This window comes from Aythya fuligula, chromosome 1, assembly GCF_009819795.1.
Source record: "Aythya fuligula isolate bAytFul2 chromosome 1, bAytFul2.pri, whole genome shotgun sequence".
NCBI classification, from domain to species: Eukaryota; Metazoa; Chordata; class Aves; order Anseriformes; family Anatidae; genus Aythya; species Aythya fuligula.
Genome location: NC_045559.1, coordinates 117,503,680 through 117,519,080, shown reverse-complemented (window position 1 = coordinate 117,519,080; position 15,401 = coordinate 117,503,680). Strand labels below are relative to the sequence as shown.

At 34.7% G+C, this 15,401-nt stretch overlaps 1 protein-coding gene across 7 annotated transcripts in view; it reads right to left on the bottom strand.

Annotated features, from left to right (window-relative positions):
* The window catches only part of CASK (calcium/calmodulin dependent serine protein kinase), a 213,740-nt gene that overhangs the window by 60,730 nt on the left and 137,609 nt on the right, over positions 1–15,401 (bottom strand). For 4 of the 7 annotated variants that reach the window (XM_032194542.1, XM_032194549.1, XM_032194569.1 and 1 more), the window contains exons 9-11: positions 14,950–15,033; positions 11,883–11,982; positions 6,597–6,614 (exon numbers count right to left, since the gene is read on the bottom strand). In XM_032194542.1, coding sequence (XP_032050433.1) covers positions 6,597–6,614; positions 11,883–11,982; positions 14,950–15,033 — 202 coding nt within the window. The remainder of the gene's footprint in view (positions 1–6,596; positions 6,615–11,882; positions 11,983–14,949; positions 15,034–15,401) is intronic. The other 3 variants (XM_032194560.1, XM_032194594.1, XM_032194584.1) reach the window with 1 other exon arrangement.

Sequence of the window (15,401 nt, the reverse complement as noted above, 5' to 3'; positions counted from 1 at the left end):
ACAGGAACCCGGAATCTGCTGGTAAGAGCACAGAGAGATGCACAACTAAGCCTCAACGGCATGGAAGAACTCAAAAAGGGACCAAAAAGCAAATGTGCTGAGTTTCTTTTAACATTTTCTGTACGTCAGTTAAAGGCTGATGAACTTATGAGACTGTCAAGACTGAAGGAAAGTGCTTGACTTTCCAGAATACAGTTGACAGAAAATAATTTATTAGAATTCCCTTCTATTTCTATTCTTGTCAAACTCAGAGCTTAAATTAATTATTTTCTACCAAAACTTTGCTTTCTAGGCTCAAAGCCCTTTCTACATATTTGCAGTGTCGACTTTACGGAAAACATGTGAGAAGATTCAATTCAAAGGCTCAGATATGCTGGAGTCTTGTAATACTGCTTGAAGGTGCTCGTAACCACAAAAACCAGAGCCAAAACCACAACCGATGAGAAGCATGCTCTAAGTTCTATTATTACTTCGCCAATCACCGAACGTGTTGGACTTTTTATTTGACAGCATTATTTACTCTGGGAATTTGATTTTGTGCAATACTTTGGGGCCTTTCAAAGAGAAAGAAAAGTTACGATTTCCTTAACATTTGCATCTGAACAATCTTTCGAATACCTGGAAATGCCAGAACATTAAACACTAGCTCTTGTTTCTCCTGCCCGTTGGTTGCACTGGCTGTACTGCAACCAATAGATGGCTGTAACAGAAAGTTTCCAAGAACATTCTTAACAAATTTGATGGCAAGTTCTGACAGTGACTTGATAACCTCTCAAAAATCAGTTTTGCCTTTTTTTTTTTTTTTTAACCTACAATCTTGTTGTCTATCTACTACCATGTCCTTCCATGTCATCACACATGTACAAATAACATGCACTTGCATGAGAAAATGGCATAGTAGCAATAGACTGACAGCACGTTATTGTTTAAAATAGTGACAGAATAATAAGTAGGCATTTTTGTAAACACTTAAACTCTGCTACGGACACTTGGTTCAAAGCATAACAATACCTTTCAGAAGAGTTTTAAATTCACATAAAAGATACTGTCTAAAATAAAAATAACCAATTTTTGGAGAACACCTGCCCCTAAAAGAATCCTGTTGTATTCAAGCTAATTTCTAGCCTTTGAGAAAAAAAAATACAACAAACGATAAGGTATAAAGGCACGCAATAGGTGTGTAAATGCACTCAACATTCATGGTTATACTACGTATCCTCTAGAAATAGCAATTCAACTCTTTTCGTCATTGAAAATGCACCCATTTTAGCCTCAGCATAGACGAGAAAGGACTTAGGTGAGTTGTTACAATCATACAATCTAAATCTCAGATTTCAAATGGTCTTTAGCAGTAAAAGACAGACATTCTAAATATAAAAATTAAAAAAATGTATAAATATTAGTAAACTGGAAGAAAAAAACAACTTGACTGACTTTTTTTAAAACTCCGTAAAGCAAACTTTGTTAGAAAATGCTGCTTACTGCCACTGAACTTTCAAGTAGCCTCATCCAATTAGGTGAGATGAACATCACTCTGCACATCAATTTGCTATAAAAATGTATACACATACAATTGTGCAGGAAATGTTGTAATGCCAGGGATAAAAATAGAAGACTCTTCTTCAAAGTAACAGTAATAAAATCCGCACCAAATGTGATTCTATTGTAGTACTTGTGGATCCTACTGTAATTGCATGTTATCAGTGTGTGCAAAGGAACAGTGGTATTCGGGGTCGTATGCATAACCTCATTTTTCCTGTATTCCCATAAGACTATCTAAGAAAGGATGGGTGTGACTATTCACACCTATTTGGTTCCTTTAGCGTTTTGTTTGTTTGGTTTGGTTGTTTTGGTGTTTGTTTTGGTTCCTTTGGTATTGACATTTCTGAAATGCTGAAAACTATGGGTTCTCACCACGTTAAAAAAAACAACAGCCAGATGAATAAACAAAAAACAGCCTGAATGCTTACAGTAGTCTTCTGCAGTCATTACTAATACATGAAACTTGTTTCACAATTAGTAGAATGACTTCTTAAGAATAATACCAAATTGCTTTTAAGAAGATGGGAAGATGAACTGAGTACTTTTCTTCCCATTGAGGAAGATTTATTATTTGTCAGTTAGATCTATTTGCCTTCTAAGACAGTAACTTGGCATTATTTCTTCACCCATTGTGTTGCCAAAGTTATCACAGGTATTTCCTGCAGATTCTATTACCTAATTTATGACGATGGCCATTCAGAAAAGGTTCTCTCTGAATTCTATCTCTAGAGACTTCGTAGTTCTCATACAGCTCCTCGATTATCACCTGAGGTTAGAGCATCATGGACACTGGTTCATCAAGTTGCAAGTAGAGAAAGCTTTGGTAAAACACAGTGCCATTACTGTGTTCTGGCATCTCTAGGTATTCTAACCAGGAACAAATGGTTTGGCTAGAAACTGATCTTTAGAGGTATTAAGTAGCTGCTTACTGCTTCCCTTGAAAAGAAAAAAATATCTTGAAAATACTATTCTAAGAAATACCCTTGATATTCTAGAATAGAAATGTCTCCACCACAAAACACCCCGTAAGTTTTTTTTTTTTTTTTTTTTTTTTTTTTGGAAGCTCAAAAAACAGGGCAGGTAGAACTCACTTCCTGTATTATGCAACAGGCAGCAGGGAGAATTAAATTACTAGCTTCCTTTCATGTAGCACTGATACGTGATAGTGTATGACTGAAACAGGGTTTAGGTAAAAATACTTAGATCTTGCTGCTAAACACAGAGACTGCCTGGCAAACACATTCTGAGAGAGAAAAAAAAAAGGAAATCTTATTTTTGTTTAATATTGACAACTACGCATGTACTTTTAAGCCTTAATCAGTTGTAAACCCTCCTCTGAGCAATGTAAATTTGTGAAAGGAAGCCTGACCTTGTTTAAGTATAAAACTATAAAACGGTGACCTTTTAGCAAGTCTCCTGCAATCAGTATTCTAGAAAATGACTCTGCAGAACACACATTAATAGCCATTATAATAATAGTACACTTTCATTAAAGTGACACTATCAAGATCCCAACCCCCTGGATATGTAGAACTGTATTGTATTATGTTAATTTCCCCACACCAACCACTAATTTTAATCCTGCTCATTCTCATAAACTGTCTTAATTTGTAACAATTCTGCAGCTATTCTACCTGTTATTCTACAGGTAAGTAACTATGCCTTAGAGCTTTTACAGTGGCATTTAAATAACTAACCAAAGATTAGCTGCTATTTGTAGTTTCCCTACATACCACAAATCTGTCCTTATGCCAGTCAATCTAGACACACCACAAGCTGCTTTTGCCTACTTCACCTCTTGGCTGTCTTCTTGTGTGCAGCCATTGGAGATGCAGTTAAAGAACAATCCTGAGTCTCAAAGCACAGGCATTTTAGAAGGCTAGATTTATATTTCATTTTGTTTATGAAGAAGTCAGAAGCTAGCACATATAGCAAGGACAGCAAAAAAAAACCATCAGGAACTGTTAGATTTTAGAAAGACTGGATGAAGGCACTGGATACAATCTCATAAAAAAAACATCAAGTTTATAATCTTTTGCACAATCAAGTTCAGTTCTTTTCATAAAAAATGGTCTTATAAATATTGTGAGATTCTGACAGAGTACATCTGGTGAAGAGATGGTGAGATTATTTTTATCAGCTCCGCAACGAGAGTTTCAAGTTTCATGGATTTTTTTTAAATTTTATTTTTAACATATGACAAGTCATTCAAAGATTCTTTGGCCTTGCATTAAGAATCCAGCGACCTTTAAGCTACCTATTTAGTGATAACTGTATAAATCCATGACTCCATTAGTTTTGTTTTGTTGGCATCTTATTAAAAAAAAAAAACACAAAACCACAAGCCATAAATGTTAAACAGAGTAGGCTGAGTAGGAAATTAAACACTGCATCAAAAATGCTGTGGAAATGATGGGGTGTATGTCTGCTGAGATTTTCAAATCATGTTCAGTTATACATTAAAAACTGTCCATGTCAGCCACACATGAGTACCTAGGCTCAATATCAGCATAATTATAAATTTCTCTGTCCATGTTACATGGAAGATCAGATTTGCCTTAGTTAACAGTATATAAAAAAGAATCCCTCTATTGCCACTTTCTGTAAAGAAAATACAAAACATACACTGTTTTCATTAAAGGCAAGCAAAGAATCTTTTACAGACACAGGACCTTTCCACTACTTGTGGGGATGTAACTTTAAAGCTTAACAGAAAGCCAACTGAGGCTCACATGATCTTCCTCGCTTTAAACCACATCTGTGTGAATCACTGAAGCTGAGAGGCCTCTAACCTCACATGGTAATTTGTTGCTCGTTGCAGTGCACTCATTCCACAGCAGCTGTCTCTGTAAGGACAGATGACAGCTGAAGCATGCATATATATATATATATGCCTATAACTTAAAATAAGGTAGGAGATGCGTGTTTCACATATATATGTAACAGTGTAATTACAACTAAAGACAGGCAAGGACTCTCTCCTCTCATTTCAGCTTTATAGTGTTTACTGACTTCTTGCTTCCTGTTCTGAAACCAAACAGCCAAGTTTAGGTATGCTCTACATTTACAAAGACTCTCCTGCATGCATATAATTCTGTCAATGTTTCTGGGAAACAATCAAGACGGTAATAGTATATATATAGATGTACATACACATATATATATATATTTAAAAAAAAGCATGAAAAGTAAAGGGAGAGAACTGGAAAGATGGAGGTTTATGGAGACTACAGTGAAACTGCAGAAAGAAGGCATGTGATGGAAGAATATGGTAGGGAGGTGTGATGGAACAATATGGTAAAAAAACTGGGATAAATTAAAGGGAGCAACACCTCTGGAATACACAGAAGGAAAGAAAAGCATGTAATAGTTGGAGAAGAAAAGCAGAAGTAACAGGTGCACAAGAAAAAACAGGGAAAAAGGCAACCCCCCAAAAAAACAACAACAACAAAAGCTCCTAAACACAAGCAGGAATGCTGAGAAGAGTAGTATATATGAAACAGGAGAGAAAGAGAGAGAGAATGAGCAAGAAAAAGAGAGGAAGGAAAACAAGGAAGAGGAAATAGAAAGGAAGAACCTTGTGCTTGGTTTTGAAGCTAACCATTGTTTTATGCTGTACACACAGGGGCACTATGAGTTCACATCTCTAGCTTTCTCCATACTTGGGACCTTTACACAAAGTTCACCAGCTCCTTTTCTTAGCTATCTCTCACCCTAAAACTAGGCACAAATATGACAGAAGACAAACCAGGGTGGAGGTAATGAAACATGTAGTGAGAAGGTATTGCTTTTCAGAAGAGACCCACACCTCACAAGTTGCATGTTCACATGCAAACAACCAAAGAACTATTTTAACAAATGAGTGCCCTTCACTACTACTGCCTTCAATACTTTCTTTCGCATTGCAGAAATAAATGGAAGCCCTCTCCTGAGCACTAAGTGGGCACAGCCTTTTATTCAGTAAATTTACTGAAGAAAGCATATTCCAAAAAAAAAATCAGTGGCTGAGGCTTTATACAACATTTTCTTTTTTACTACAAGTGCATACAAATAATCCTGTTATAAAACTTTTATATAGAAATCCACTGAGTTCTCATTCTTAAATTACTGGACACGCATTCTGAGAAGGGGAAATAGGAGGAAAAGGAACAACCTCTGCAACCTCTGAGATCAAAATAATCAAACAAACCAAAATCCATGATTTTCTTCAGAAATGGGGTCATGTCTTCCTGCCCTGACTTAGGACGGAAGAAGTATTAGTTTACAGATCTTAAAATGGTACAGGAAGAGAAACACTTTCTATAGTTTGTATTTTGAGATGCTGAATTTGTTTGTTTTCAAATGCGTGTGGTTTGTATTACAAGGTCTAGAATCTTGTACCTGCTCTTCTGTCTAGCATAGTCTATAGGTTTAGAAGTGCTTGTGCTTTCAGTCTCTTATGAAGTGTGCAGCTAACTTGTGGCAGAAATCTCCACCCTCCACCTCATTAATATTCCTTCATTAAGGGGACACAGACTGTATAGTTATTTAAATCAGCTGTATGCATATACACAATGTATATGCATAAATCACATACCATGTCAACACAGCATAATCAAGAAAGTTCATGCAAGGTTATCTCAAGAAAATATATGATTAATACTACAGTATATGCTTAGTGTTCAGGAGAAAAAAAGTTGTTAGTCCATGAAAACAGTAATTTTGGAATTAAAATGCAAAACAAAACAGTTTTATCCCATATTAATTTAATGAAAATGTAACCTTATTTCAGTTGTGTTGCAAATACTGAAAACAAACAAACAAAAAAGGTAATTTTAATACTGCCTCTAACCTTGAACATTCAGAATTCTCTGGAAATCATATTATTTCTGGTTAACTGTACTTTGAAAGTTATAGATAGATTTAATCAAAAACATACAGGGTATTTTTTCTTGATTAGGCAGTATTAAAACTGAAAACAGTAAAGTGAAGAGAAAAAAGCTGATTTTTGAACATGCAAAGACACATACTATAGCTGAGTGATATGCCTTAAAGGAAAACAAAGGGATACCTACTTTCTGCTGCTAGAAGTCCTAGTAGGAAGGCAGCATTTGGACAAACAACAAACAGTATGAAGATTTCAGAACAAGCGATTTATAAAGCTGCAACCTAGCATACTACTTGAGCCAAAAATAGTATGAACAAAGAAATTGACAATACCCCCCCCCCCCCCCCCCCCCCCCCGATTTTTTTTATTTTAATATGGTTTCTACATCTGAAGCAAATGGGACTTGTGGAGGAGGATGGGAGGAAAACAAGCACTTGGCATTGGGAAAGTAGCACATCTATGCAGTGTTAGGCACCTAAAATAACATTTCTTTCCAACATCAGTACACAGTTTCAAAATATTCAGAGAAAACATGATTTAAAGTAAGAGTACTGTAACAGGTGAACTGGAAAACTATTACGATATACTGTAAATAAAGTGTAACATCACATTAATTGCTTTATACACTTATATTCACTAATTAGAATTTAACAATTCAATTATATTGAATTTTTAAAAAACAAGTTTCAGTGATTAAATTATGGAAACTACTTAGAAATACAACCATTTATTACTGATTTTAATTCATGGTGACTTTCTGTATTGGTACTTAAAAATCTTTGTACCTAAACACACCATAATAAAGATAAATAGCTGAAAAAACATAAAAATAATGGGAAGCTGGAAACACTCAGACTTATGGTCTGAAAACTGACAGTCAGTCATACTTGTACAACTAGGGATTAATGACAGTAAATTATAAGGTGTATACAACTTACTGCCCTTTTTCCATACACTCATACTTTAAACTGTTACACAAGATCCTTTGCAAATATGCAGAAAATCAGTGGTAATTTTTGCTTAACAGTATTTCTTTTTCTTCCTCATGTAGATGAGACTGACAGCTTTTAAGTTCTGGGCTTATTTGACTCATGTTTCATGGAATCTAAATTCCACACAATTCCACACATGGAATCTAAATTCCACACAATTTCACTGCTAGTGAATTAAACTATTGGCCATGTGTTTGTTGCGTGATCCCACTGTGAAAGCCTATCAGAGTGAGCTTTTAAAATTTTATTACTTTCAAATTTGAAAATCAAGAACTCACATTGTTCAAGTTGTCTCATTTGACGGGACAAAAGAGTCCAAAAAGAAAAAAGAGCATGACAAATTTATGCAAAGCACCAATTAGACAAAGTGTCAAGATGCATTTATAAAAATGCCACATGAAACTTTTACCTTGTAGTTTGAAGAAACAAGCTAAAACACTATTGTAGACCCTAAAATGCCTGCTTCTTACGCAAGAAAAAAGCACTGCCTCTATGCTCATCACATTACACATTTACCACAGAGCTCAGAGAGCAAATAAATGTTCAGGAAGTACTGCAACAGTGCTATTTGGTAGCCTAGGCTAAATAAGTACATCTGGTCAGTATATCTAACATATAATATGCTGCTCTACTTTCTATGTGGTTAAACTGAAACAAAGCATTATAAAATACTTTACAAGAACTTCATAAGTTATTCTGAAACTGTTCATCACATATCAGCATACAAACACCACAAACCAAGCTATACAAGCATGCATTATAGAGGAAAGTTCTTTAACTAAAAGGTAAGATCTGCTTTAATCTAAAAATCAGTTACTTAGTTTTCCAAAGACAAGGGATCTTGTCTTTGAACTCCTAAAGCAACTCAGTAGATGTGAAAATATGGCTAAAAAAAGGATTCTGAAATACAAAGTTGTAAAAGGAATTCTTCATTTTATGGGCTTTGCTGACTTGTTGGCTTAAAAACCTAGATGTCCTGAATCGACTTAAACTCCGGAGTAAACTAAATGGCCTTCCTGAATTCAACTTCCCAAGCAAAATTTTCACACAATTTCACAGTGTTTCCTTGGTCTGGCACAGAATGCGTGACTGAAGAAGGAAAAATCAGAAAAATGCAATGTTTTTGTGCTGATGATACTCATTCTTCAGCCAGAGGCATTGTTACCAAAACACTTGAAAATTATACATCTGGTCTCTTCTGCCATGGGACAAATGGTTATCATATGACATAAACAAAGGAAAACCTCTATCTTGATCTAATGTGCAACCAAATGATAGGAGGACCTAGAAGGGTGGGAGGGAACAGGAGGGGGAAGGTCAGCAAAGAGCAAACTGATTATGAATTTCTCTTTTCCCTCATTAGTTTCATGGTCTACTTTAAACTCTCTACTGAGGCAATTTTTTTCATGTGCCATATTCAGCTTTTAGAGCTGCTAATTGATTACTTCTGCTTTATATTTGTTTCAGAATATTAAAAATATCTAAAACATTTATTAGCTTGGGAAACTAGCATTTTACAATGTCATGAAGACAGGTGGCCTAACAGTCAAATGTTTTAACTTCTAGCAAAAAACATTTGCAAGACACTTGCAATATGAGCTGTTTAGCATATTTACTGGAGAAGTTACTGAACACAGAGTATCAGCAGTCAAGTAATATTTTAGTTTAATTATTTTTTATTATTATTTGAAATTATTTAATTATTAAATGTTTACCTAATTTTTCAAAGCATTTTTAAAACTTTTATTAGTCTCTCAAAATTCTGCAAGATTGAATTCTGCTAGGTTGCCAACAGAGCGCTAGCAGGATTAAGTCACTCAGAGGACAATCGCTGATGAAAGAGGGAATAGATAACCAAGAACAAATACATAATAATAAATAGCTGCAGGAATCAAGAAGTTTTAACACAGTCTGTAGCCAAGAAAGGAAAATGTATGCAAAAAAAAAATCTGTTTGATTTTAAATTTAATTTGTCTGTGTCTACTCATATCTAATTTATTTATGAAATTTGCTGATCCACATTGGAAAGCACCCTAATCAGAATATCCTCTGCAATTATGCATGTCAAAAAGTCATCTGACTTGCTGTCTATAGTGCTTTGGTATCACAGGCTATTGCTGTGGGAATAACATAGGGAAACGCTCAAAGCATCCAGTAATCCCAGGTTCGTGCCACTGAGGGAGAACACCTCTAGCCTAATCTGGAAAACAAAACTGAAATTTTCTGTTTCTGTGTTTAGAAAGACCTGGAGGACAGGATACACAATTTGCATAATTTAATAAGCATTTACATTTCTGCATCTTTATCTTAGTAGGAGCTAAACATTTGGCCATTCATTTGGGCAATGACAAATCATTTAATTTTAATGGTATGCTTCATGAAATTTTATGGGAGGATTAAATAGACAGCTACATTTAAAATATTAAATGTTCTTCACTAGCCTTTATGATCTGAAGTAACATTGTAAGTTGTTAGAAAGGAAACTTAGATTACCTGAAGACAGTCAAGTTTCCACGGACATTCAAGGGGTTTATGTCTAATTTCTGTAAACTAGTTCAGTTTAGAAACATCTCAAGAGCCTGTCTCTGCAAGTCAGAAACATCTGAAAACATAATCGGTGCAATTCTGAAGAGGAAACGACACAGATTTCCATATCTAGCAATTTCAGAAGCTGGAAGTCGCAGTATCTTTTCTTGGAAGGCTCAGTGTTTATCCTCAGATATTAAATATTTTATCAGCTAGTGTAGTCAGTAAGGGAAAACACCATGAAAAGTACTCACTAAAAATGGTTTCCTGATCACTGTGATCTCCCATCAGTAAGATCGACAATGTTATTTTAGAGAATTATAAAGCTTTTCTAAGAAATCCAAGCTATTGTTTCAGTTATTTCAGAGGTAAACACAGTGCAATAATGGACCTAGCACAGATATTCTGTAGAATTTTTATATGTACTGGATTCACGTGTTCTGTGAGCAGAAAAAAATAGACCATGTACCCTTGCTGTACACTGATGCCTGCAATTACATCACTTCATGAGGAAGACACATGTCCTGTTGATGTGAGACTGAAACTGGAAAGAGGAACGGCAGTTTTTAGACTAGGAAAGTTACCACTGCCAATCATGTCCGTGGCCTATTCATTTTATTGAAATGAAGGAAGTAGCTGGAAACAAAAATTAAAGCACTGAAAAGTAACTCTGGGTGAAGTCAAATCAACTTATTTTGTTTAAAACTATATACAGTTACATCAATTATGCCAAAGCTGGCTGCCAGAAGTTAAGCTATGAGGCTGTAATTACCCATTTGCAGTTAATGATCTGAGATCCCCTTCATTTCAATGGAATTTATGAGAAGTGAGCATCTTTAAGCACTAAGCAGTCTTTGTATTTACGTACTCAAACTTGAATTTCAAGAAATAAAATTTCAGAATTTCAACAAAAATATCCCTGAATTTGTATGTTAATGACATTGAAATAATTCATGAAGATGACTTGCTCATATGAAAGAAGAGAAAAGCAATACTTAATATTTGCAGCCAGCAAGTAATATTCTCACTTAGAGAATACATTAGCACACAGTAGTTCAGCACATGTAATTGAGTTCTGAAATAATCTTCTAGTAAAGAAAGCTTTATAGTTACAAGCATTCTTAGCTCAAATATTCTGCCAGTACTATTTAGTTGTTTGGAAAAATAAAAGACTTTTATTAGCCTTAGATTTTCTTACAAATTCATTTAATCCTTATTTTAGAACAGTTAGGCCAACGCATGCTTTTGGATTGCAGATTTTGAAAGTAACATTATATGAAAATTAAGATACATATTATGACAGGACTGTTTTAATCAAGGGACTACCAAGTGATTTAAATACCCGACTATGGGCTGAGGACAAAAGTACTGCTGGAAGCAATGTTACAGTCCTGCCCAAGGCCCAGCTACATGCCCATAGAACAATATGTGTTGTCCCTCTTCTCTTGAAGATTCAGGGATCTGGCTTATAATGCCAGAAATACTGCCCAGCCCGCTTTAAAGAGGAGACCACTTAGTCATACTGTTCTCCAACACTGTCAAGAGTCTCTACTGTCAAGAGTCTCTGGTATACAGTGGTTTCTTTTTGTAAATAACTATTACTAGTGTATGAGAACCTTGCTTCTGCCTAAGAATTCAGGACAAAAATTCAATATGCTTTTACACTGAAGGAACGTAAAGAGATATATGAGGTTATGGTGCTATTGGTAATTAAATACATATACATCAAATAAAAATTCAGACGATTTCTGTAGAATCTTAAAGCTCTGTAGAAATGTTCTCTTGACTCCTGTCACTAATACCATTATGACTGAAATATATGTATGGTTCACATTTAAAGGGTAACTTACTATGCAAGTTTATGAGATCATGAGAAACTAATAAATACTTGGAACTCTAGTCAGTACAGAATTAAGACAGATAGACTGCAGTAAATATACTTTCTGCTAAAATACCTGAGGAGGTAGGATCTTCAGAGAAGTCTGGCAGCTCTTCAGGGGGGTCACCATAGAAGGAATTGAATTTGTGGCTTGACACTGCTGCTAGTACTGCCCCCTGAATAAAAACACCCACAAAGTCTAAATTACACAAAAAAGGTTAATGAAACATTTCCAGACACCCTCAGTCACTCAACCTCTCAAGCTTTCTTGTGTGTACACCTTTTTGGTGAAGAGTAAGTAAATTTCATAATCTTCACCTGCTTTAATATTATCAGTAACCATACATAACAAAAGAGCTGGTCATAAACTAATGAACAGTAACTACATGCTCCGTGAGGGGATTCATGAAAGAAGTTCTTTAAGGGAAAGCACTATAAAATCCTCTTTGATAAAAAGTAACTCAGAACTCAGTCTCTCAATGTTAAATGATATAGAAAAAAGAATAGTCATCCATTATGGAAGGTCAAATTTAAATAAGTTTCCAACGATGCTAACCAACCAAATAAAATGCTTGAAGAATGAAAATATTTTGCTCAGATTATGTGTTAATTTGTACAAGTGAAATCAAAATTGTAAATTGAAATAATTACCATTTAATTTACTGAGGCAGGTGCTAAACCATGTCAATATGTAATGGACATGTCTATGCAATGGACAGGGTTTATCTGAAAGTAATATGATACTTAGACTATAAATGAACTGCTTTAACACAAGGAGAAACCCTTGGACTCTGGAAAACATGAAAGAATTTGGCAAAGGTACTTAAAAATCTTCACAAATCCTAGTTTATCTACATAAAGCCAAATTCAGGATAGGTTGAGGTATGAAACTTACATAAAGTTAGCAAATAATGGTAGAATTTTCTTCCCCCAAACAGATACATACTTTCTATAATAAAACGTTTTGAAGTAACAGAATTTGTCCAAGTTTATTTATGGGGTGACAGACAGGAAAAATCTTTTTAGATACATTTCTGAGCACTGTGATTGGCAGGACATTTCTGCTAAAAGCAACAGGTACTTTGCAAGTTTCCACTAAGTGCACCAGGTAACTTGGGCAGAAATTTTAAATACGCCTAACAATTAGAGAGTAGTCATGAATAAAACAGAAATCTTAATGCCCAGAGAAGTTTCAACTGTTGTCTGCAAATCCAATATGTTTTACAGTTTTATCTCCAAACATTAGACAGCACGTAATGTAACTCTATGGAGCTAATGTCCAATTATATTGTAACTTCAAATTTGCATCAGGTTTTATAAAAATCTTTAATTTTATGTTAACTTCTGAAGTAGAATGTTCGGTAGAAAGAAGATAAAAGGAGCATACAAACTCAAGAAGAAGACAATCGTCCTAGATAGGACAGCTAAAAAAAGGAACAAATCATTTTTTTTCCTACAGTTCAACAAATTCCAGACTCTAATATATTTATTATGTTAAAAACATCAAGCAGAAGTACATAGCTATTACCCTAATTTGTTAGGGATGAAAAAAAAACATGGTGCAGAGGCTACAATAAAAGATTGGGGTGATGGAAGGTGGGATGGGATCTCTAGTAGACTCCCCAAGTAAGCACAGGTTATGTGGTGTGCTGTTATAAATGATAAGAAAAATTCTAAATTTCTGTCAGAAATTTTTAAAAGATTCAGTTGTTAGGATTAGTATTAGTATCTTAATTAACATTCTATTATATCCTTTGCTTTAGAGAGGAAACAGCATTTTTTTCCAACAGAGAAAAAGACTTCATGAAAAAATAAAGGTTTTAGATAAAGTAATAATCATGAGGCATAGATATCCACAGTACAAAGTAAACTAAATAACTACTGTATTTATCTTTTCCTCTTACCTGGACTGGATGGATTAGCAAGTTTAAAATCTAGTCTTTAAGACCAAGCAATACATTCTTATTTGACAAATTCTCATGATCTGACCCTGACAGCATCAGTATATTTGACATCCATGAGATATCTATACGATATAATAATAATCTCAGGCTGCCTAAATGAGTGTTACATGGGAAATTACAAAGCTAGAAAATGGTCATCTGCTCTAACATATATTTACTTGTACAAGTAAAGTACAGTTTATCCACTCAAGTTTTTAATGGCTTATATATGCAAACTGGATAACACAATTTCAAGAAACATTCTGCAGAACAGTGCTTTGGTAGCACTTGTAGAACAAATGGCAGAAAAGAAACTGCACGTATAGATGCTCTCTAGGGAATAAACATACTGGCTTCCCCCAGAAGAAATCTGGGAAAGACCTGAGATTGTGTCTACAGCAGGAAAACAGATCATGTTCTAAAAGGTACTAGCTAACATTTTAATGAAAGTGACATACAAACCACCTAAGAGAAAGGGCTATCATAAACTACAGCAACTGTTGCATCCTAATCATCACTTGCTTTTGCAGCTATCTTCAACTTTAGCAAAGCAGCAACTCAATATCTATTTATATAGTTCTGTGTTTTATTACAAATTCTAAAATAGCTCACAAGTTGTAATACTGCATGTTTCTGTTAAAGTTTTACCAACCTTTCAGAGTATTTAAAATGTTTCTGTTAGCCTTTCCAAGACAGGACTAGTTTACTGTTTTGAAGGAAAATCATGTTGTTTTGGGCTAAAATGTTAACATTCTTTCCAATCTGTCTGAGAAATAATGTTGTGTATAGGGGATTTACTGAAGAAGACATCTTTGCTATCTTTGAAGAAAAGTAGTTAACATTACTATGTTTCTTTTACCATAAACTTAACAGAATAATAACGGAACCCACTATTCACTCCCCTCCAGTAATTCATGTTATGGAGAATTACTGAATTAGTGTGAGGAGAAGACCTCATGCACACCTTGGTTGATACCAGACAATTTGCACTGGAATTTAGTTTGAAAAGAATGAACTAGGAAGGGATGAACATCCCTAATAAGACATCGTTGTGATGGAGCATTGTAGATCAGTTTCAACTTTGTTTTTTTACTGCCGACTTTACAGTACAGATTTCTTTTGGTGCTTTTAAAATTAATAAAATATCACTTGAAATTCAAATTATGTAACTATGCTGTTTTAACACTACATTCATTTTACCTTTAGTTTTCGTCTTGCATTGAATTTTCTCAATTGTTCTACTGTTTCTGGAAGATGAATCTTGTATGCATAGCGATCTCTCTCCTTAAAACAAAAACCAAAACAGAACAAAACAAGGATTAAATACAAGATCTTAATATTATCTTGACATTAACATACTAGGCAAGAAACTCATCAGCTACTAAGTATCATAAGAAGAATGAAGTTTTGGTGCAAACTAAGGTAAACTTTAAGGAACTGATAGGGATTAAAGTATTTTGAAAGAATCCTTAACTTGGGGCCAGGGATATTTTTGCTTCGTAATTTTGTTTCCCACTTTGTAGTGAGATCCTAGCCTTATTTTTTACTCTTATGTTGTAAAAGTTAGTCTGTGGCTAGCATTGAACTTGGAAGCTGTCAAGCACAAAGCTGGAGCACACAAATCCTGGCGAAGCAACATGTACAAGCACTCT